The sequence below is a fragment of the Microtus oregoni genome, unplaced genomic scaffold (assembly GCF_018167655.1).
Source record: "Microtus oregoni isolate MIOR12 unplaced genomic scaffold, Mior012 000014F_ref0000157, whole genome shotgun sequence".
NCBI classification, from domain to species: domain Eukaryota; kingdom Metazoa; phylum Chordata; class Mammalia; order Rodentia; family Cricetidae; genus Microtus; species Microtus oregoni.
In genome coordinates, this window is record NW_024543073.1 from 26295448 (window position 1) to 26321110 (window position 25663).

The following is a 25663-nucleotide window of genomic DNA, read 5'->3' on the forward strand; positions in this document are numbered from 1 at the left end:
CTAGATATATTGAAGGATCTACCAGCCTTTGGAATCTCCTGTATTTGTTAATTGAAAGAAATCTGGAGAATTTGACAGACCCAAGAGCCATAAATAAAGCAATTCAGCCAATGGTATCTCTACAGCCTGTAATGTTTTTGCTTTCTTTATTACCTAAAGAATATACTCTTATAGTTACTGACTTAAAAGAATGTTTCTTCACTAGACCATTAAAAGACAAAGATAGGGAAAAATTTGCCTTCATGATGCCTACTTATAACAACTCTCAGCAAGTTAAGAGATATCAATGGAAGGTCCTCCCACAGGAAAAGTTAAATAACTCCACCCTGTGCTAATATTTTGTGCAAAATCCATTGGAAATAATTTGTGTACAATTTCCATAATATATAATTTATATTATATATATAATTTACCATTATATAATATATAATTTACCATTAAATGGATGATAACCTATGGGCTGATTCATTAAAATTTTAATGTGTACACATTTAAAAAATAAAAAAAAATGTTTGGAGAAGTAAAGAAAATTTTTTCTTGCTGTGGATTCCAAATTATTCCTTAAAAATTACAAAGATAAGATTCTACTAATTCTACAGGATATAAAATAGGTCTACAAAAAAAATAGATCACATAAGGTAAAAATCAGGAGAGATTGACTGCAGACTCTTAGTAACTTTCAAAGATTGCGAGGGGATATTTCAAATTTATTGACACTATTAGGATAGAAGCTGAGGAAGTGAGTAATTTGTTTAGGACACTAGAAAAGGACAAGGACTTAAATAATCCTAGAGAATTATCAGCTGAAACTGAAAGAGAATTGACTTTAGTGGAAAAGAAATTACAGAATGCACTTATGGATCATATGGAGATAAAACTTAACTGCATTCTGGTTATGTTACACTCTAGGCAATCCTCTTCAGGGATTTTGATGCAGAGTGAAGATATTACATTGCAATGGCTATTTCTACCACGTAAACAGAATAAGAAATTAGAGACATGTTTAAAAGATTTCTGATTTGATTTTAAAAGGAATAGTAAGACTGTCAACTTCAAGAATGGACCCAGCAGAAATTATAGTACATTTAACTAATGAGGAAATTCCTTCTTCATGGGATAATAATGAATATTGACAAAGAGCTTGCAATAATTTTTGGGAAACGTTAACAACAGTTATCTCAAAATTGAGAGAATTAAATTCATAAAAGGAATCAGATGGATCCTTCCATGAATTGTATGGATAAGACCAATTTCTGGAGTCCCAACATTCTGTACTGAAGCAAACAAATTAGGAAAAACAGGGTAAACCAGGAAACTTAAGCAAAGAAGTTCAAAGCTCTTTGCAATTTTGTGAAAAAAGTCTGAATAATATGCCATTCTCATGGTACTAATGGATTTTACAGAACCTCTCAGTATAGTTACTATCAATATACAGAAAGGTTTGTTTTACAAATCGAAACTTCTATATTTATTCATGATAGAACAAAATTAACTTCATTATTTATACAATTACAAGAAATATTCAGGAATAGGAATCATCCCATATATGTTTATAAAATACACATAAGATTCCCTATGGGTCTGCCATGTTCTCTAGCATAATGTAAAGATGAAATCGATCTGTTATTAATAAGAAATATACTTGACATTTCAAGATTTTATTTAAAAACCATCATAACAATAGCAAAGGTTTAAAAAATAATTTTTCTGTTGCTGGGCAGCAAGCCAAGGAAGTCGAGAAAGAATTCCTACTTGTTCTTTCTTTAACCAAACTCCATTACCTGAAGAAAGTAGCCATAAAGGTATGCAAAAAAATGAAATGTGGCAAATGATTGTGTTTCATTTTGCATAATTTAAAAAATTAAAATATGTACACCATATAATAGACATGTTTTTCAGGATTTCAATGGACAACTACTTTGAGTCCTGAAATGGATTATTCTGTAATTATATACCTATTAGAAGTCATGATCATCATGGGAGTACCTGTACAAATTAATACTGACAATGATCCAGCATATGTCTTTAGTAAAATGAAAGAATTTTTTTGTATATTATAATATAAAGCCTATTACAGGTATACCACACAATCCTACAGGACAAACGATTATAGAAAGATTTAATTGTACATTAAAAGAAATGTTTAGTATATAGGTAGGAGAAACGAAGACCTCCAGAGATAGATTGCATAATGCCTTATTAATTGTGAGTTTTTTAATGCTAATGAGAAAGGAACAACCACTGTGGAAAGACATTGGACAACAGAAAGAAACTATTTAAATCAGCCTATGTACTTTAAAGATGTGTTAACTTTAGAATGGAAACCAGGACGTGTTATATTGGAGAAGGAGTTTCATTTTTGTTCTACAGGAGAAGAAGAGCTATGGATACCATCAAAATTGATAAAGATTTGATTTGAATAGGAGAGAACTCCTAAGAAAGAGAAATGGTGCTTCATCAATCCGTGTGACAGGTCAAAAGGAAAACTCAACAAATAAAGTACAGGAAAACATTCTGTTTTTCTTATCTTTACAAAAAAATAAAAATACCCATCTTAAAGATATCAAAAGACCTTGAGCATCTAGACATCTAAAAAAGAATGGAAAACTATCCAGAAAAAAAATTACCAAGCAAAGAAAAATCTGATTTATGCACCAGTATTCTTTGCAGGGTATTATCTCACTACCTAAATATCTATATCTCTTTACTTCTCAGAAAAGTTGTAGTCTCAACTCAATTAAAATTCAAAGTTGGTTTTGAAGTTGGAGCATGGCTCTCTCCTTCTCTAAAGAACATTTATAATTAATAAGAAGTTTCTATGCCATGATTTGGAGCTGGTTGGTGGCCTAAAAGAAAAAGCCCGTTACATGTCATTCCTTCAGGGAGCTTTCCCTCTTAAGCTATATTCCTAATTTCTTAGTTCTATGATTTCAGTCTACTATTATTTTAACTATTGAAATATTTAAATGAAGCTCTTCATAAGGGAATTTGGGAACTTATTAAAATAAAAAAACCTTTCTGGAGATACTAATTCATACTGATGTCTACCAACTAGTCAGAGGTCAGTCAAAGTCCTAAGAATTGTAATGCATCTTTTTCTGAGTAGCAAACTCCAAAACCTTTTTTATTTCAAATTTTAAACTTTGGTTATAGAGTTTACTGGGATGGTCCTTCCCACATTTGTTTATTTATATTAACTACGGTCTCTATAAACATTCAGACTTAAGTATTACCTGCAGATACTCTGAGGCAGGGGACAGAGTCTGTATTTTCTTTCCTACTCACTTTCTTTCCTCCTTTTTTTTTGTTCCTGTCTTAATAACAACCCCCCCCCATTATTTCTATCTTTCATTTCCTAGTTTCATTCTGTACCCCATGCTGACCTTGAAATTATACAATGACTAAGCTGGATTTAGGCTCAGAGTGGTTCTCCTGCCTATCTTGTACTAGACCTATAAGCAGGAACCACTAGATAGGGTTTGTTTCAACAGACATTCTCATGAAAATCAGATGGCTTTGTATCTGAACCCCTGGGTAAGAAAGTTCACCATCATGAGTGAACTGAGATGTTTTACCCATTTCTTCAATAATATGCGTCTTTCTTTCTTAAGGTTCCACAGTTTTTCTTTTTTCATATTTCTGAGAATTTTTTCATTCTTTTTTATCTCATGCTTTTATGGTTTTTAAACACTTAATGACTTCAAGGATAGAGAAGAAATAAAATATTAGCAGTCCTTTTCATCGTCAAAGTGCCTGCAGTGTAAATTCGCATCCTGACACTATGGCATTATACCTAATCTACTGAATAAGGAAACTTATTTTTAACTTTTTAATTTTTTCCATATATGAACTCTTCCTGAAATTTATTATTGTTTTGCTTTCAGTTTTATCCTCAAAAATTAAACACTGAAAGTTTCTGTCAAGTTTTGTAGTTTTCCTGCTAAACATAGTAAAACAGCACTCCAGAAGTTTGAAACAAATGTCACCTTCATAAGAGCAAGGGAACATTTGACTTTCAAATTAAATGGCAGCTGAAGCCACGTAGTGAAGAAAGCTGAAAGCCAGTTCAGTGTTAAGAAATACTGTGCACTGGAAAGAGGACCCTAAGGATATGTGGACTGTATTAAAGTGTCACCACAGGCCGAGTTAGGCCTGACTAAATAATGAATACCGTTAACAAACAGAATTGTGGATGCTGTGAGAGGTTGCATAGAAAATGACATCTGCAGGATGAAAACAGAGCATCCTTTTACTTTCAGTTGGATTTTGCTACTTGTGTATGCACAGGTTGATGAATACATTTCTATGTCTGTGCAGACATTGCTATGTGTAAATGAATACTATTTTATAACCATTCTAAAGATCAGTTACTTAGTGCCATAGAAAAACAGAAAAAGCATTTATGTGTTTTAGAATTTTATTTTCACCACTTATGGTAGAACAGAATTATTACTATTTGATGGTTGTTTTCCTTACATAATCTTACTGAGGCAGGCAAGCATAGGAGCTGGTTTAGCTTGGAACCCTCATAAACCTAGTTCCTCCACCTGCATATGCTATGGTCATAGTATACTGTTTTGTGTGCACACCACTCCCACTCACCCAGTAATATACCTAGCGACCTCATCAGCCTCTCACCTCTATAGTCCCATTTGGAAATGAAAAAATACAGTACATAGAAAATAAATGTTTATATGATCAATTGAAAACTATTTACATCAATAATAACATCAAATATTAATGATTTGAAAGCTTGTTTTTGTTTGTTTTCAAAGTAGAGTTAGATTGGACTCAAAAATCCCATTATCTATACAAAGAATTTCATCCCAAATATACTTTATATGAGTAAAATACACGTACATTACCTGGAGGTAATGTTTTCAAATGCTGGATGAAATGAATTTTATAGGGAAAATATTGTAAGATATGAGTCACTTAATATTTAAATGACAATATGACTTTGTGCTAATATATGAAAGCAACTAAGATGACAAGGCAAAGAAAAATAGGCAAACCCATAGTAATAATGAAAGTTAGTTATATCACTCTCAGTAACAGTCAGCAGGCAAAACACCAGTAGGATACAGAGAATTTGAATAACATTATCAACTTAGCAATAACGTCAGTCAGCAACTTCATAGAATGCATTTGCATCTGTTTCTAGCTGTGATAACAAGATCAAGTGCATTCATTATCAAATACAGTAAAACAACTTAAAATATTCAAATCTAAGCATTAATTTACATCTCAAATGTAAATAGAAATAAGTATGTCAACAAATGAATGCTTGCTTGTTCTTTTGTTTTAGGTTTTGTGTTTTAGAAATAGCTTCATAAAATAACTCAGATTAGCCTTGACTTTGTGCCAGATCTCTTGCCTCGGTTTTCTGGGATCATATGCACGTGTCTCCATGCCCCACTGATTGTAAAGACTTAACTACTATTTATTTTGAGTGCATATTGAAAAATAGTTTAAAAGACTTCTCTGTCTTAAAACAAATTCCAAGACAAATTCACATATGAAGTTTAAATCCTGCATTTCATGAAGCACATAATTCTACAGAACAGTGTCTGTAAACCCTCAGAGGATTTTATATACCCATGTCTTGCTGTATAGTATGGAGAATTTGAGAATTTTTATTAATAAAAATATTTACTTTATTAGTAAATAAGTTTTACCATCATAATCTCTACTGAAAAGTCTTTTATTTGAAATCCTTATTTAGCATGGTTTATTGTATGCATTGTCATTATTTTTAGAATATATTCAAAATTGTTTATGCATTCTTTTAATTACTTACCCTTTGCTAATTATGCTTTGCAGTTTTGTGTTTTAAAGGATGTGTGTGTTTGAGTGTGTGTGCTTGTATGTTTCTTGTCTTTTTTCTTCCTTTTCTTTCTTTTTATTATGTGCTTTTTTGCCTGTTTGTCTGCTTTGTTTTCTAAAGAGAGAGAGAAAGAAGAGACATGTAGTTGGGTGGGTGGAAAAAATGGGAGGAGTGTCTGGGAAGAGTTGGGAAAATGGAAACCATGATCAAAATACATTGAATGAAATCATTTTCCATTAAAAGTTCCATATGAAGAGCAGAAGGAGGGAGAAGATGAGCAAAGAAGTCAGGATAGCGAGGGGTGCATCCACCCACTGAGACGGTGGGACTGATCTAATGGGAGATCACCAAGGCCAGTTGGACTGGAACTGAAGGAGCATGTGGTCAAACCGGAATCTCTGAATGTGGTTGACAGTGGAGGCTGATGGAGAAGCCAAGGACAATGGCACTGGGTTTTGATTCTACTGCATGGACAGGCTTTGTGGGAGCCTAGTCTATTTGGATGCTCACTTTCCTGGACCTGGGGGGAGCAGGGAGTACCTTGGACTTCCCATAGGGTAGGGAACACTGACTGCTCCTTGGACTGGAGAGGGAGGGGGAGGGGGAGTGGGGAGAACGGAGGGAAGTGGGAGGAGGGAAGGAGGTGGTAATTTTCAATAAAAAAAATAAAATAATAAAAATAAAAATATAACCAGAGACTGACCCTTCACTCTACAAAGCATGCAGACCACTTACCTTATCTTTTCTCTGTTTTTCATCCTGGTACACAGTCCAGTGCTCACCATCATTGCTGTAGGCTAGTTTGTATGAACCGACAAACTGCACATGACCAAAATCCTTAGCTCCTTGTGTGATGATGCCTGTCACTTTTGTAGGGACAAGAAGATCAACCTAAAAAGAGAAGAGCACAGTCATTAAATGGAATGAATTAAACCATTATAAATTTGTAAAACTCTTGAACTCAAGAGATTGAAAAACATACATGCTAAGAGAAAAACCCTCCTGGTTATTTGTACTTTGAAAGAGATGAATGCATTTATTATTGGCTTATATTTTTATCTTGCCATTAGATATATAGTCTAAGATGTCTTCATCCACCAGGTGGAACACTTTAAAATAAAGTGATGGTCAGTTTAGTTCACTAGTACTTCTTATATTAAACTGGTTCACTTGTTGTGCAACCATATGACACTGACATTGAACATTTGTGATCATAATTTAATGTACAGATTTAGCGATCAATTCAATCACAGAAAAACAAAGTAATATAGTATGTGGTCAATTATTGCTTCACGAAGTGGAATACAAACAGTATATAACACTTAATAATTAAATATTAAGATTCCCACCGAGTTCCTGTGAATTTTGTTTAATTCAAGACTGTATAATTGATTGATATTAATCATTTTACAATGAAAATCCCCTTTCAGAAAACTATAATCATAAATAATTTGAGGCTAGAGTCATGTTCAAAACTGAAGGACATATATAAGGACAACTGGAGAAAAGGAAAAAAAATGAAGACTTAACAATATGAGAGTCTAACTGTACATCTAGGTGATTGCATTTTTCATGCAAAATGGTGAAAAAAAAACTACGAATAAATCCTATTAGTCTTCTGTACTAGCTGATTAACAGGCAAGTCTCCTGCATGCAGGCTGCTATAACATCAGACCTGGTAATCAAAAAGGTCCACTCTGTCCTCAGACTCACTCATCCCCTGTGATCTCAGCAGCTCCCTGAGACACAGACTGTGACTACATAGAGTTGATCAAGAGGTGAGTAACCAGTTCCCCAGCTGGACATCCCAGTCTCTAGGCTTTAGGCCTCTCTCCCACCTACCTTAGCTGCACTAATCATTCAGAGGGCAGGACTCCTGCATACAGGATGCCCAACCCCCCATCAGACCCTGTAATCTGTACGTTTCACTTTGCCTCCAAACTCAGCCATCCACAGAAACCTCAGAAGCTCCCTGAGACACAGAGAGTGGCAGTACAGAGCAGATCAAGAATGGTTCCTGAGACACAGACAGAAGATATACATATTGTAACTGTAATTCTTTTTTAATAGCTGTTTTGTTATATGTAATATTACTATGTTAAAGTTCAAACCTTCCTTTTTATTTAAACAGAAAAGGGGAGGTGATGTGAGATTATCCTCTGTATGCTGTGGCTACCAATTATTAATAAAGAAACTGAATTGGCCTGATAGGATAGAACAGAGATAGGTGGAGAAAACTAAACTGCATGCTGGGAGTGAGAAGCCATGGAACTGCTGCCAGAAAAAGACACACAGAATCTTGCTGGTAGGCCATGAGCCTCATGGTAAAATATAAAATAATGGAAATGGGTTTAATTAAGATGTAAATCTAGCCAATAAAAAGTTAGAGCTAAAAAATGTCAATTAGTGATTTAACTAATACAGTTTCTGTGTGGTTATTTTGGCAGTCTGGGCACCTGGGAAACAAACAAATGGCCTCCATACTACTATTTGGCACTCCAACATGTGCTAGCTAGATCCACAAAAATACCTGCAAAATCTTAAAAAGTAATCTTAGACACAAAAGAACAGAGTTAAGCACAGCTTCTTGGTAGGCAGCATTTTGCTGGCAGGATGCTGTAGGTCCTTTAAGAGATTAAAGGTTATGTTTTACTGATTCAGCAGTAGCAGAAAAAAAACCACACAGTTTTGAAATGCCAGCTTTCCGGCCCATGCTGCCAGCGTGACATCTGGCTCTTTCAGGAGGCTGAGCATTTAAATGAGGTTTGTGAACAGAGTGCTACAACTTGCTTAATGGCAACATAGACAGGCTGTGTGCCTAAAAATTGGACGGTGAGCATGGCTCTTGGAGGCAGCAAACAGCTCCTCCATGCTGAACTGGGTGGACCAAGCAGTCAGGGCCTTGTTTGCCCTAGCAAGGCTACTGCTTAGGTGTTTAAGAATCACTTAGCCCTGGTCAGAAGAGGATTACCAATACATGATAAGGACAGTTTCAGAAATAAAAGACCTCTAAATGAGAAACAGTGTGTCTAAAAAAATGTACATAGGCTTGGGAGAAAGAAGAAAAAGGGTAACGAGATGGTAAATGTAATATAAAAGAGTACAGTCATAGATTAAAGAAGTAAAGATAATAAAATATAAATCAAGAAACATAAGCCAAATAAAGATGGAATATACACAGCTCAGATTATGAATATTATTATGTTTTCTTTGAATTTTTTGACTGTGAGGAAGCTAAGTACAGAGAGACATTTCATTGTATGGGCTACTAAGCTAAACCAATTTATATTTTAAAGGTATCTTGATTCCAAAATTTGGGTCTAAGGATATGTTGCTTTGGAAAAGAGGTTCTTCTTTTGTTTCCACAGAGGATGTGAACCTATGGAATCCTTCCAGACTAATATGGAAGAACCCCTGAAAGATTGCTGTTGACACCCCCAAAAATTACTTTGCCCAACTGCTGACTAAGATGAACCTAGTACACAGGACACACCATGAACCTGATTAATATCATCCCCTATCAACAGGAAATAGTCTAGAGAACAACACTCATATTCCCAAATATTGTTTAAAATGTTTGTTTATATTTAAAGGGGGATATATCCATTTGTATGGATCTTGGTTTATTGATACAAATTTAAGGTAAATTTTGTTATACTGTATATATATATATATATATATATATATATTCTGCTTTTTAATTAACATTGTGTTTGTGTAGCTTATTTAAAAATGTAATGTTAGTTAAAAAGTATAGATTAATAGATAATCATCTATAACAGTCAAGCTCATAGTCATGTTAGTTAGGTTTTCTAGATATATAAAGATATATTTCAATTAGATAAGTATTCTTTAAATCTTTCAGAGACCTTCAGAATATGACACTTATATTTAAAAAAATTAGGGCTTTTCATGACAATGAGACACATCTCCTCCTGGCAACAACAATCTATTTCAAGAGGATAATGGGAATCAAAGAGGCTCCTTATGGAGTCTGTTCACCATTTGGACAAGAAACTGTTCTTGCCCAGGCTGCTTAACTGGAAATACAAGACCCATAGAGACATGACTGCTGATTCTGCCTAAAGGTGAGAAAGGGCCTTCAGGGTTCCTGCTTCATGAAAGAGTCTGCCAGACACATTCAGGACATAAAAGAAAGCGATTGGTAAACTGCCAATATAGGCAGAACTGCCTTTGAAATTTCTTGTTTCATGGAAAAGTCTGCTGAGCCTATAGGCTAAAGATGGATGCCCCAATGGTACAGAAGAATTTTGGGTCACTGTCCAGGCAACAAGATGTCTCTATCATTTCTAGAGTTTTAGAAGTTGCTTACAATGTTCTTTCTGTTTACTTAGGTAATATTATGTTCTTCTGTAGCCTTTGATGAAGTTGAAGAATTTATACTTATAGTTATAGTTTTCCTTAGTTATGACAAAAGATAAAGTAAATATAAATATTGTAACTGTAATTCTTGCTTGGTAGCTGTTTTGTTAAATGTAATTTTATTATGTGAAAGTTAAAGCATTTCTTTTTATTTAAACAGAAATGGAGAGTAATGTTGCATTCCCCTCTATATGCTTTGAATACCATTGGTTAGTAAAGACGCTGTCTTAGGCCTGTGATAATGTAGAACAGAGCTAGGTGGGGAAAACTAAACTGAATGCTGGGAGAAAGAAGGAGGAGTCAGAGAGAAGCCATGGTGTCGTTGCCCCAGACAGACATGCCAGTGGTGTAGGAGGTTCTTCTGTTCATGTGTTGCTTTCATTGATTAATGAATAAAGAAACTGCCTTGTGCTTTTGATAGGGCAAAACTTAGGTAGGTGGGGAAAACAGAACTGGAGGTTGGGAAGAAAGCAGAGTTGGAGAGAAGCCATGGATCTTTCGCCTGAGATGGACTCTGGTTAAAATCTCTGGTAAGCAACTGCTGCGTGGCAATACACAGATGAACAGAGATGGGTTAAACTAATATGTAAGAGATAGCAATAAGAAGTTAGAGCTAATGGCAAAGCAGTGTTTTAATTAATACGGTTTCTATGTTGCTATTTCAGCTGTAAGCTAGCCGGGCAGCTGGGACAAACAAGTGGTCCTCTCCCTTGCAATACGCCAAAACCTTGCCAGTAGGCCACAAGCCTTGTATTAAAATATAAAATAATGGAAATGGGTTAAATTAAGATGTAAAAGCTAGCCAATAAGAAGTTTGATCTTAAAAGGTCAAGCAGTGGTTTAATTAATACAGTTTCTGTGTGGTTATTTCAGGAGTCTAGGAGGGCAGGAAACAAACAAGCAGCCTCCTACTATAAAATGTTATGAGTGAAAAGTATAAAAGAATTGAGTGAAAAACTAAGGTATTATGTAGTAAAATTATTAAAATATAAGTGAAACCTAGGGGTTAGGGATTCTTTTCATCCAATGGCATAAAACAGTTCCAAAATTTCCCTAGTTACTATAAGCTCATTCTTGAATCTTTTTTACAACTTGCAACTCTAATGAAAATTCAATTTAAAAACTTGATTTTCTTGGCAGGCAACTTTTGAAGTCACCTTTGCTTTTCTTTGTGTTTATTTCTGTGTGTTTTTTATCTTTTTTGCCTGGACAATGCATCCTCTTCTGACTATTTCCTATGACTAAGTTCCACGCTACATCCTTAAATTTATCATCCTTAACCACCACAATCTCATGTGTACTTTCAAACACTGTGTTCTTTTGTTCCTATTTCTGGTCTTTTCTCTTATGAGCATGCATGTTAACTCCAAACAGATGGTCGGGGTCAGCTGTAGGTCATGAGTGATAACAAATTGCCGTGGTGCATAAATAGAAAGAAAGCATATTTAGTAGCACAAATATTCATTGAAAATATAAGAAAATTTTCCTAGGTATTAAACTGTGGGTTTTCGCACAAAAATGTATACAAATATATTTGTGTGTGCATTTAAATTCATATGGACTTTTTCTCATTTGGATGAACTTCCACTATAATACTAAGGTAAATTTAAATGATTAAGATAAAGAAATGCCTCTATCAGTTTGTGAAAATATTTCAGTAGAAACATTATCTATGTGTTATGCTATCTAAAATATTTCATGAGTCAAGCAAGAATTCTGGATAGCAAATGTGATGTTTCGGGGATGAATGTTGCCTCATACTGTTCTAGGGGTATCCTGGAATATTCCATATTCAGTTCTTTAATAGGCCAAGTACTATATTATCTCTTTACACATGAGATAATAAATACATATAAATACATAGAGAAGTAACATAACAGAGCACATATTCCAATGGTTAACAGTGAATTAAGGTCTTGAGATTCTATGCTAATTCATTCTGTTTCAGGAGTCTACCACATAGATGAATTCTTTAATCATTGAATTATACATTCAATGAGTCAATGATTTTACCTTTTCTTTTTTCTTGGAATAGTGAATTATATGTGAGGAATGACTATATTCATTAAAATCACAGTATATAAAAAGCAACAAAAACAATACTGCTGTGTTTTAACATAAATTTTCTCTCTTCTCTTTGGCTGACTCAGCTTAAAAATATGGGTAGCTTTTACTGCTATATAGGCAAATCTAATTGCTCAGAGACACTTGGTCAAAGCCGATGTCTATCATAATGTTCCTCATGCTTACTGACATTCAAAACAGAAAAAAAAAAAACTAAGTACCTGATAGCACTGAACCCTTGTGTACCATCACAGACTGCAAACACACAGGAATTCAACTGCTCAGGGGTATGAACCACTCAGGGTGGACTCTTTAGCCCCAAATGCCTATGGATCCTCAGTTGAGATTTGAGAAAAACTCTAATGACATGCATGTGTTTCTGTGGTGATTCCTGCAGTCATCTGGCTTTCCTACTGGGTGGCAATGCTTTCTCCTAAATTTTATGCCTTGACTCTTTCCAATAGATATATTTTCCACCCACTCTAACTCGCTCCCCTCCCCTAGCCTTTTTTTTTTTTAAATCTAGAAATGTTTTTCTTTTCTGTTTCAATTCAGCCAGCTTCTGTACTTAAACAGGCAGCATAGGCAACAATCTGTTTGAACCTGGACTTTATCCTAAATTTCCCTGCGTTAAATTTAGAATACCAGCCATAAGAAGGCTTCTTTCAGTATAAAAACAATTTTGACTCATATGTGAAACGAACTTGCTGAAACGGCACCCATAGAACTACCCTGAGCAGGAAATGGGGAGTTCTGTCCAATGACCAGTTTCCCCTGTCAATCTGAACTGAAGTGGAACTGTAAACCTTTTGGGTAAAATACTCGATATTCTAGTAGATTCCCATCTCCAAAGGTACCTCTCAAATAGGATCAACTGTTCAGGGCACTGGGCAGGTTCATGACTCTATATTTGGCATAGCACACTGCACTTTGTCTGAATCTCTATGACAAGAACCTTACATGTAACAAGTTCTCAATAAAAGTTTCGTTGCTTTAACTGGAGCTGATTCCTTAGTAGGTTCCATGAATAGGAACAAACCAATGGCTAAGAAACCAATGTCATCACGTGTCCTTCCAGAAAACCCTCTGCACTATCTGCCTTAATCCAGTTTGTTTTGTCTTCTATAAGACGTAATATTTTTGGTCAAGGCAATGAAGTACAGTAGTTGTAGCATAAAGATTACCGCTAAAAGTAAGTAGCTAATATGTCTTTAATGTTTGGAAACTCAGTTTTGAGAGTAAGTGTCCTCACACAGCTGGAGGTGAATGCTCCTTATCTGCCTATGTGCTCATCTTTCTCTCTCAATCTCTATGGGGAAAGTTAAGTAAGCCTCAGCAGAGGGTACCATGAAAATACAATGCTGTGTGTTATTTTATTAAGGTATGATAGCCAGCCTTTATAACTGATTTGATCTCACGAGTCTAAGGTTTAGACTCCTTAAAATATTGAGGATGTTTTTTAATATATGAATTTTAGAATCTCTTATCATTATTTCTTTGTTAAAATAGTTAATTTCCAAAAGTAGTTTTAACCATTTAAGATAGCAATTTGTTTTATTATGCTATATTTTAAAAACTAAAGGATAAGTAATAAAATCCTATGTATGGTTCCAGGAGTAGCTTTCTGAGTGCAGGTAGTTATACAGTATTATGCAGGACAATTGTAATATGCCACCATTCTAAATATCCAAGTTATTATCTGCCCTGGACTCCCATTAGAGAAAATCCTATATTTAACAGTTCCCTTCAGTAACAAAATCTACAGAGCCATATGCCAGCTTAAGCTTCATCCCCATATGCTGTCAGCCTATGATGGTTAACTTTCTAAAGTGATTAATTTAGCCTTGTGGCATCAGTTCAACTCAATATTTTAACTTAATGGTTCAGGTATCTTGGTGGTTATGAGCCTGTTAGAATTAGCCATTTTATTAGACTTAAGACTACTAAAAGGGAATTATATTTACAAAAAAATATAAGGCCTTTTGTTTTTACACAATTCAAAGTGTTTTCATAAGCTTAGCTCATGTATATGTGGCTTTGAATTTTGTATGATTTATCTTGGGTGTTTTGCATATAAGAATAACTACAACAAGTTGTGGTGGCTATATTATATTGTTTATTGCAGAACATGATCTATAAAAAATATTTTATCAATTTTTCTTTATCATCATTTGTTTCCAGTTCTTTTATCCACAGCAAGAACATAAGCTAAACTTCATTTATGTTTCATTGTTCATTGCTGTTGCTTCTTTGTAGACAATGAGCCTGCTATTTGAGTCACAGCATGCACTGTCTCCATTTGTCCACATTACAGGCTTTTATCTGCTGTATAATTTCTCTCTACTGCTCACCAACTCTCTCTTGTAGAAAAGTTTGCTCATGAAACCCCCAATATGAAAAGAAGTTTACATTTTCATATCCTGAATTGGCACTAAATGACATTTCATTTCATTTTCCTGCTTCTTTACTCTCACGAACTATATATATATATATATATATATATATATATATATATATATACACATATATATGTATATATAATATCCTTTTTAATGTCCTATTACAGATTTTCTTGTTCATCTTTGAGGTTGATAGTTTATCTAGCAGTTGAATTCCCACAGATGACCATGCACTTTACTTTACATTTGACTTTATAAGTTTTTGTCTTTTCTTATGCAAATCTAACATACTTTTGTGATTGTATAACATTTTGTGCCTTAAAAGACCTGTTTAATTGCATCAGCTATAAATTATTTACAAGTGCTATAATTTCTACTATATTTTTCCTTTATTATTTATTTGTTTATTTATTTATATTTATTCAGTTTTAATATTAACCTATCCTGAGTATATATTTATATGTATGTATTGTGTGTCCATAAATATATACATGTGTGTGATTACAAGCTTATTTATACCCATATATGTGTGTTCTATGGTATGGGAACATACTGTTTTTTGTTATTATAATTTTTTCTAATTGTTTAGTGATACATTTTTAAAAATATGCATCCTTTCCTGGCTGATTATTATAAGATTGATGCTTTCTTCTTGAAATTATTACTATCAATCATCATTATTTACCAGAATATCTCTTGGCAAGAATTTCATTTATACTGATTGGATAGATTGGTATGAATTTTCACAAGCTAAATTCTCTTTCCCGAGAGACAATGGAATAGGACTTAAAGGTTTTCTTGTCTCACATTTAACTTCATTCCCTTTTCAGTTTTTGAGATCTTATGTACCTCCATATTTTTAAGTATTTATTTTTCTTCTTAACCCTAAATACCAATCATTCAAATACTGAATCTTTACTTATTTTCTTATTTGTAGCATTTTTCCCATCATCATTTAGTTTTTATAATTCCACTATGTATTCTCAGAGAGTTTCCCCATTTGCCTTCTTCAATGTTAATATTTTTATTTCTAGCCATGTATTTACAGCATTGAAATGTTTAAATTTCTTTGTTAAACATAGATACAATGAATTCCTCATCATCTTAGCATTCACTTCCCCGCATGTTCTTGAGAATAGCATCTTTACATAGAGTCCTACAAACAGCTGAATACACAGAAAAATGGATCATCTCTTCCTGCTTTTTTCACAGCCTCAGGACACTTTTCTCTCCTTTGTTGTACTGCATATTAAGAATAATCACCTCAGTCCAATCATATGCATTCTCTTTTTCTTAGATTTGAGAAGGGAGAATTGTTGTTACAGACCAAGTGAACTTCCCTTTCCAACCATCAGTGTAAGGAGGTCTCCTTGATTTTTTTTTTCTCAGATTTTCCTCTATCACCACTGTCTCTGGCATCCTTCCCAAAGCCTGGCAAACATTTACATGGTTCAACTGAAGCTGGTTGAAGGACAGTTCTCTTCTGTTCTTTCTGCTTTTCTTCAAATAGAGATAGGGCATGTTATTTTCTTGATAATATGAAATTTGAAGTGGTCTCTTATTTCTGTTTAAATGGAGATTTTGTTTGAATAACTGTAGTTCCCGATTAGGTAATTTACCTTCTATCATATTATTATCAGTTTTCTCCTCAAGATGCAGAATCTTAGGGTCAGGAAATTATCCTTCATTATTCACCCTGTGCCCTGTGTATATAATAAAGAGTTCCAGTGACATGTTTTGAAAGGTTTCACAAGTTAAAATAAATTTATTTATTTATTTATTTATTTATTTATTAAAGATTTCTGTCTCTTCCCCGCCACCGCCTCCCATTTCCCTTCCCCTCCCCCAATCAAGTCCTCCTCCCTCGTCAGCTCAACGAGCAATCAGGGTTCCCTGACCTGTGGGAAGTCCAAGGACCACCCACCTCCATCCAGGTCTAGTAAGGTGAGCATCCAAACTGCCTAGGCTCCCACAAAGCCAGTATGTGCAGTAGGATCAAAAACCCATTGCCATTGTTCTTGGGTTCTCAGTAGTCCTCATTGTCCTCTATGTTCAGCGAGTCCGGTTTTATCCCAGGCTTTTTCAGACCCAGGCCAGCTGGCCTTGGTGAGTTCCCGATAGAACATCCCCATTCTCTCAGTGTGTGGGCGCACCCCTCGCCGTCCTGAGTTCCTTGCTCATGCTCTCTCTCCTTCTGCTCCTGATTTGGACCTTGAGATTTCAGTCCGGTGCTCCAATGTGGGTCTCTGTCTCTTGTCTCCTTTCATCGCCTGATGAAGGTTAATATTCAGGAGGATGCCTATATGTTTTTCTTTGGGTTGTCCTTCTTATTTAGCTTCTCTAGGATCACTAATTATAGGCTCAATGTCCTTTATTTATGGCTAGAAACCAAATGTTCATAGCAGCATTGTTTGTAATAGCCAGAACCTGGAAACAACCTAGTTGCCCTTCAATGGAAGAATGGATGAAGAAAGTATGGAATATATACATATTAGAGTACTACTCAGCAGTAAAAAACAAGGACTTCTTGAATTTTGCATACAAATGGATGGAAATAGAAAACACTATCCTGAGTGAGGTAAGCCAGACCCAAAAAGAGGACATGGGATGTACTCACTCATATTTGGTTTCTAGCCATAAGTTACAATAAATTAAGTAGCATACTCACTGTATCCCTGCTCCCCTCTTGCACTGTCTGTGATAATGGATGTTGGTTTCTCCTTATCATTGGCTACTGTTGCCACCTTTGAATTTCTGGATGCGATAATGTAGCCACAGGGCCCTCATCCAAGAGTGCCTTTGGTTCTGGCCTGTTTTACTGATTGAGGTATCAGAATCTCATAATATGGTTACAAGAGATGCTGTCCAAAGACTGAAAACTTGGTGTGCATAGTGCAAGGACTATGGAAGGGATCAAAGGCTGCAACACTTATGATGAACAAATTGAAAGAGTTAAAAAGATGTAAGTGGATTTTTCAGAAGCTCAACAGAGAAAGTCTTAAACTTGATTCTGCTCTATAAACTCTGAAGGAAGCTTTGACATAATTAAGGTAATCCCATTAGACTTTGTTCATATTAAAAAGTATTCCTTAGTGAATCATTTAAAAATACTATCAAACTAATATAAATATTATTAAATATACTTAAATTTGAAAAGTAAGAAAGGTCAGACCTAATGTGCTGCTGTAGACTTGCTGAAGTGATGCTCTACTGAGGGAGAATTACTTATCTTTTTGTCTTTTTTATAATAAGTAGATCATAGTAATTCTTCATTATAATTTTGCTTTTGAATTGTTTTGAAAACTGATACTTAATAATAGTTATTAATAATTAGATAAACATCCTAGTTATTATCCATTATCTCCAACTTCTATGTTCTAAAAATTAAGCAGGATGAAGAATATAGCTTCAAAATCCAGAAAGAAGAATTGCACTTTCTTGGAGAATCATTGAAAGTGACTTTCTGCTGAGTTCTTCAAAAGCAGGGCTGCCTCAGGAGAGCAGAATTAACATACCTTCTTCATTCACTTTTCAAGACTAATTCTGATTAGGCAAGAACCTGGACTTATCTATTCCATGAATATAATTCAGAATGGTCATTAATTGAATCCGTCTTCAACTGATAAGGCTATTACTAGTTGGTAATTGACTATTTAATACAAGTCATTGATCAAAGAACATTGCAATATACAATACAATTTTGGATATATTAAAAAATCTGTTGGAGCCAAACTGAATTAGCAAAGAATACTATCATCAATAACTTACATATAATTTACAAAGCAATGATATTTCTTTTAAGGGAGAATTGACATAGTTTGTTATTGATCTGTTTTTAAAAGCCCAGGTGTACATTGTGTAGCTGAAATTTTGCTGCATGCTCCTGAAAAGCTTTCTGAAAATATTCTTAAGAATAACTTTAATGATTCATCCTACCACAAGGACATTTGCTCAACAATGTTCATTTATAATAGCCAGTAGCTAGAAATAGCCTTGATGTCCTTTGATAGGAGAATGGGTTTAAAAAAATGTGGTATATTCTCACACTAAAGTATTACTCAGCTGTTTAAAAATGGCAACATGAAATTTACAAGAAAGTGGATGGATCTAGAAAAAAATCATTCTGGATGTAACCCAGACTCAGAAAGATAATATGGTTTCTATTTGATTATAAGTGGATATTAGCTGTTAAGTAAATATTATTCAAGCTAAAATCTTCAGACTCAGTAAGTTTAGGAAAGAAGAAAGGTCTAAGGGGCACTTGGATCGCTCTGAGAGGGAGAAATAGAATAGATTATATGAATGGACTTGGGATAAGTGGAAAAAGGAAAGAGGGGATAAGGTGAGAAAATGGAGGTGAGACAGGGTAGAAGGAAAGAATGTGGGGGAGAGACAGCTGGAATTGAAGGACATTAGAGGGATTATTTGGAAACTTTCTAAACTATATGAAGATGATTCTAGTGTGGTCTGCTAATAATGGAGAATACAGGGTCTCAACCAGACTCTCTTGCCACCACACAAGGCTTGAGGCAGTGGACTGGGTTGTACTCAATTGAATTGTAGGTCAAGGATGTACCATGAAATCCCCAAACAACCAAGTCTGTTGGTAAGAGAAAGAGTTGCTCTCCACAACCTGACAACAGGGTCCCATTGTTGAGGACAACACTTGTATAACTAATTGAACATGAGAAGTCAAGATTGTGGCTTTTACCCTATGTTTTAATCTCATTAGTACATAAAGGTACTCTGATGTCTACTGAAAGAGAAATGTATACACCACTCAGCCACAAAAGCCTCTGATCTATAATATCAATCTTTCCTGCCTGCAAAACATTGTAGGGAAATGGTGGCTCCGTGCTTGTGGGCATAGCCAACCAATGTCTGATTTTTTTATAAGGTTCACTCTACAAAAAGGACTGAAGATCAATACTAAAAAGTAATCCCACACTCAAAATTGAGTATAATAAAGAGTTATTTATTTATGGGTAGACTCACAGATCACCGTCCTCTACATGAATGGGGAACAGAAACCAAATCCAGTAGGTGGGAGAGAAAGAGGTTGCATAGAAGCTTTATGACTGCATTTATAGTATAAGAGACCATGCTCAATGGGACTGGTATCTTAAAGTCTATTGGCTGAAGGAGTTCCCACAGCAAAGGGTCACTCACACACCTGACACTGTTTGGGCAACCAAAAACCAGAGGGTAGTTAGCCCAGAGACCTAGGGTAAAACCAAAAATTATTGGTTTAAAACAATTATTGATAAATAAACAAACAAAAATGTAACGGTGTAAACGAATGCAGACAGATTGTGTATATATACATATATATATATATATATATATATATATATATATATATATGTATATACAGCTTTAATGGAGAAATAGACTTACAGAACCACCATTCCCGCACGCTCGCCAGATTTATAGGTAAACATTAGCCTGAGGCAAGCATGCCCCCTAAGGGGCGGGACTTATCCCTACACAAAAACTTTCTAATAGTATTCTGCTATACTCACAAATCAGTGCCCTAGTTAGTCATTATCAGAGAGGCTTCCTCCAGCAGCAAAGGGAAACAGATACAGAGACATATAGTCAGGCATTATGTGGAGAGAGTCTAAATGGAATATCTCCATCAGATTCCTTCCTTCCCAGAGCTCAGGGAATCCTATAGAAGAGGAAGAGAATTATTTTAAGAGCCAGATTGGAAGGAGGACTGTATGAGAACAGGGCTCTCTAAATCAACTAAGCAAAGGATATATGAACTTGTAGAGACTAAAGCAGTAAGCACAGGGCCCATAAAAATCTTCACCAAGTACTCTGCATATCTACTATAAATTTTAGACATGTATTTTTATGATAACGTGAGTGTGAGTATGTGCTGTGACTTTTGTGCTTGCACTTGGGACTCTCTTCCTACTGTTAGGGTGCTGTGTCCAATTATGAAATATTAGGCTTTTGCTTCATTTTATTTGTCATTTAGGATTGTTATCTTTTAGAAGCCTGTTCTTTTCTAATGAGAGGCAGAAAGGAAATGGTTATGGAAGGACTAGGAGGTTGGGAAGAAATGGGAGGAGTGGAAAAAGGGTGTCAGGATGTAATTTATGAGAAAAAAATCTATTTGCAGTAAGAGGAAAAAAGAATTACTTTAATAAATCTAATTATAGCAAAGGTATTTCCTTTGTATAACCATTTTATATTTTGAATACTCACAAACAAAAACTATGTCTCTCTATATGTTTGTATATAAATATTCTTGTTTTGTCAATTATAGATGAAAAGGAGTTTGAAAGGCAACTACTCACAGTAAAAAATAAACCACATTGACAAACTACACTGCATGTCTTGGACACAAAGTGAGTGAAAATACTAAGCAAACTGACATATATGTATTTTTGTATAGCCTTCTTGCTGGAGAAGCTCTGTGTCTTCTGTTAAAATAAAATGCTGAAAATTTCCAGTTCACTTAAATTACTTTGTTTTATCAGACCACACAAACATAATGAGGAACTTTTCAAATCTCACTTGGATATGTGTATATTTCCTGATGAATAATTTTTAGACTAAGCCAATAATCACAGAACAAAGAATGTTAGATACAAGTGTGGTTTTGTTTGCGTATTTTTTTGTTTTTCCTCTTGAGTACTCAAAAGTAATCAGTAAGAACAAGCCCTTGCAGGAACCATAAATAAGGTGAATATGTCAAAGTTTTTGAGAAAGGACACTATCAGTGTCAACAGTTAAAGAAAAACCATAAAGAGCACCTAAGGGGTTGGAGGAGGATATGGGGATGACTATCACTAGTGGGGTACAACAATATGATTTATTAATACAGAGAGTTAACTGCTGATGGAGGAAGGTCATTGGTTAATTTATAAAGAAACTACTTGGCCTGGTAGATTAGAACATAGGTGGGTGGAGTAACAGAACAGAATGCTGGAAGGAAGAGGAAGTGAGAGAGATGCCATGCCTCTGCTCTCCAGGGCAGACACAATGAAGCAAGCCGCCAAGTCAGACATGCTGAATCTTTCCCAGTAAGACTGGTGCTACAGAGATTACTAAATATGGGTTAGGTAAGATGTGAGAATCAGCCATTAAGAGGCTAGAACTAATGGGCCACGCAGTGTTTAAAAGAATACAGTTTCTGTGTAATTATTTAGGGTAAAGCTAGCCAGGTGGCAGGAAGTGGCCCGCCATTCCTCATACTACAAACTGCCCCAAGGGATACCTACAGTAAATAAATTTTATCCAAAATATATAGTGCACACATGATACAAAAATGCAGATTAAAAGGATACAAATTATTTCCAGTCAAATCCTTCATTAGTAGTATCACCAATGTCATAGTTATAATAGAAACAAATTCTTTCAAGAGTGTCAAGTTCCTTAACATCAGTCATGACAAATTAAATAAGGATTATAATACATAATTGTGGATTTTTCTCATGAAATACATATAAAATAGAAATACTTCATTCATATTTATCTCTATTTATGAAATATGTATTATGTACATATTTTGATGTTTTTGTTTATTTCTATTTATTTTATCTTGAGTTTAACTAATAAATGACAATTTTATTGTGACTCCAATTTTAAACTTCTCATTTAAATACTGATTTCTATTTTACATTTATTCTTCTTAATACCATTTCTATTTTTGACTTTATTAAAATGTAGAAAATAAAACAGTGTAGGACAAGGATAAAATCTGCATATGATGTCATAGTTATATACTAACTAAATACAATTGTACAATGTGGTTGAAGATATCTATAGTGACGCTCATACACGGTGTGTGGATAACACAAGGTTTTGCCTTGAAATAAGATGAATAATATCCATTAAACATGTTACTCTTCTTTTTGACAGAATTTCTCTGTGCAACTGTCCTTGCTGTCGTGGAACTATTTCTGGTAAACCAGGCTGGTCTTGAACTCATAGAGATCCACCTGCTTCTGCCTCCCAAGTGCTGGTATTAAAGGCGTGGATCACTACCACCTGGATAAATAGTTTACTCTTGATTGCATGCAAAAAAATATTCTGCTTCCATTTTTTTCCTTTGAGAAGCACCACTGCCTTTGTACTATGTATGTGTATGTGCTTATCTCAGGACTCACATAAATGCTCATTTCCTTATACAATCAGCTCCAAGAATTCTCATATTTATAAATTCATACTCTTTAATTTTGACACTATTCCTACACTATCTTTCAATTAGTCCAAAATAGCTCCTAAACTGCTGTCATAAAGTTGATGTAGATGTGGGTGCTGCGGGACAATGGTCTTCTATCCTGTCACTTGTATTATTTTTAATAAAATGCTGATGGGCCAGTAGCCAGGTAGGAAGTATAGGCGGGGCAACCAGGCAGGAAGTAGAGGCAGGGCAATGAGAATGCTGGGAAGAGGGAAAAGCAGTCTGCAGTTGTGACCCAGAAGCAGAGGAAGCAGGATGTGACTGCCTGGCCAAATAAGGTACCAAAACACATAGCTAACTCAGACAAGAATTATGGGCTAATTTAAGCTATAAGAATTAGTTAATAAGAAGAATGAGCTAATAGGCCAATCAGCTTATAACTAATGTAGACCTCTGTGTGATTCTTTGGGACTTAACTGCGGCAGAACTGAGCGGGACAGTCACCATGTGGGATTAAAAATCACTTGAAGTAAGCTCATTATATTAAACTACTCTATATTTTTGCACACATGGTCAAGATTTTTATAAACCTCCAAGTTATACCTTACTTTTGCATCTTTAATTAAGAAATTTGTGATATCAATGCCTCATCACTTGATTATTTTAATTTACCAGTGTTTAATTTCTCATTAGAAGCATTAAGACCAAAATTGTTGAATTATTTATTCATAGTTTAGTTTTGAAGAAGGGTCTCATTATGTAGCTCTGGAAGACTGGAACTAGCTGTGTGCCAGGCTGGCTTTAAAAGCAGATCTGTCTGCCTTTACTCTCCTAGTACATTATCTGGGTGAGGACTGGTGCCCATGGATGGGGGCTTGTTGGCTAGGGCTGTGACTCAGTGGTGGAGCCCTTCTAGTGGGCACGAAGCCCGGGATTCAAGACACAATATCACAAACAATAAAGAATAAATAAGACAAAAAAAAAATTAAAGGCATGTGCACCACACCTTTTTTTTTTTTTTTTTTTTTTGAGACAGGGTTTCTCTGTAGCTTTGGAGCCTGTCCTGGCACTAGCTCTTGTAGACCAGGCTGGTCTCGAACTCACAGAGATCTGCCTGCCTCTGCCTCCCGAGTGCTGGGATTAAAGGCGTGCGCCACCACCGCCCGGCAACTTTTTAACTGTAGTTGTAACTTGAAAAATAATTGGAAGTATTATTGCATATTCAGAAATACATACTAAGAAATACAAATTATTTTAATTTGATATTTGCACATTAAAGGTTTAGAAATCAAAAGAAATTTTTAATGAAATTCTGTTTTGATTCAAGGGAAGAAAAACACATAAATTATTAGATAAAATGATATTAAACTATAATATCAGAAGCCATTTTACAATCAAATGAGAAGCAATAAAAAACAGAAATAAAAAATACACCTAAAGAGGATGTTTTTGTATGTCTTTTCCAATAGGAAAACACCTTGTGCATTTCAAGAAATGCTAAATGGAAGAGTCTTTGCAACTGTTTCTTTTAAGCACAGCCAGTGGTGGAACAAGACAATGTCTCTTTGAAGGCTCTCTGAAGAGGAAACCAGAATAGTTTCCTCTCTTTAATACTCTATACTGCTGAAAAACATGACCTTCTGTTGGAATGTGCTGCCTACAATGCTTGCACAGTCACTTTCCTTAAGGGCAGCAGGAAATGACATTGATCAGCATTCAAACAGTGCACACCAGTATGAAGAGGCTTCTGGGATGCTGGGAAGATTGAAAGGTAAATTGTGATGAACAAGGGAAATAGTACAGTCTTTGGAAAATTCTCCCACTACCACAGCCAATGAGGCTGTATTTTCAAGTTATAACAATTATATGAAATAATACAATAAAACACAAATAGTACAAAATATATTTAACATTTTTTTACAGAGTGCACTTTTTAATAGTTTTTTGGCGAATATATTTTATTGAGAATTTTCCCATTTATTTATTTTCTACAAAAATATAAAATCATGACTAGGTAGTTTTGAATACTATCAAATTTTATTTATTTCATATTATGATAATCATTACTAGTTCTCAATTAGTTAATATATAAAAGCCACACATAATACTAAAAGTGTTAAGTAATTAAAACATTAACAATCAGTGTGACCATCTCCATTATGACCTTGTATTTTTATCCTACTTAAAAGTATCCCATGATGAATTATTTAAATGTCTTTACTTTTCAAATATAGCTAAGACAGACATGTTGTAACATTTAACATTCACAACTGTTTTTTGAGATTGTTTTTAAATTTTCCATAAATAATATTATATGGAAATATTTTAGGGGTTGTTTTCTAAAATTGGTATTTTCCTTTTTATCAACAGTGAAATTCTAACATTACTAGAATTTGCTTATTTCTACTGTTGTTCCATGTTTGCAGATACAGCAATGTATTTATTCATTTCATGTATACTGCTTTAGGGTTGTGAGTTTTAAAGTTAGAAAAATGAACATTTCTGTACTTATTCCTTTTTAAAAAAATATTTAATTTTTCAAAAATATTATGCATATGGGTGTTTTTTCTGGCATGTACATGTGCATGCCTGGTGCTCAGAGAAGTAAGTAAGAGTCTTGGACCCTTTGGAACTATAGTATATATAGCTGTGAGCTGCCATGTGCTGCCTGGAGCAGAACACAGGTCCTCTAGGCTCTTAACCACTGAGCAAATGTTCAGGCCTGACTTGTGCTTATTTTTTGATGTGGACATTAAAAACAATTATCTTTACCAATACCTTATGACTTTTCTTAGAGAAATATAAGAGTATTTAATTTCACAAGATAAGGATGGGCTTCCAAAATGTCCT

At 34.7% G+C, this 25663-nt stretch overlaps 1 protein-coding gene across 3 annotated transcripts in view; it reads right to left on the reverse strand.

The window, feature by feature from the left end:
- Edil3 (EGF like repeats and discoidin domains 3) overlaps window positions 1-25663 on the reverse strand; it is a 434158-nt gene that overhangs the window by 24711 nt on the left and 383784 nt on the right. For all 3 annotated transcript variants that reach the window (XM_041663625.1, XM_041663624.1, XM_041663623.1), the window contains one exon: window positions 6563-6718. In XM_041663625.1, the coding sequence (XP_041519559.1) occupies window positions 6563-6718 (156 nt within the window). The remainder of the gene's footprint in view (window positions 1-6562; window positions 6719-25663) is intronic.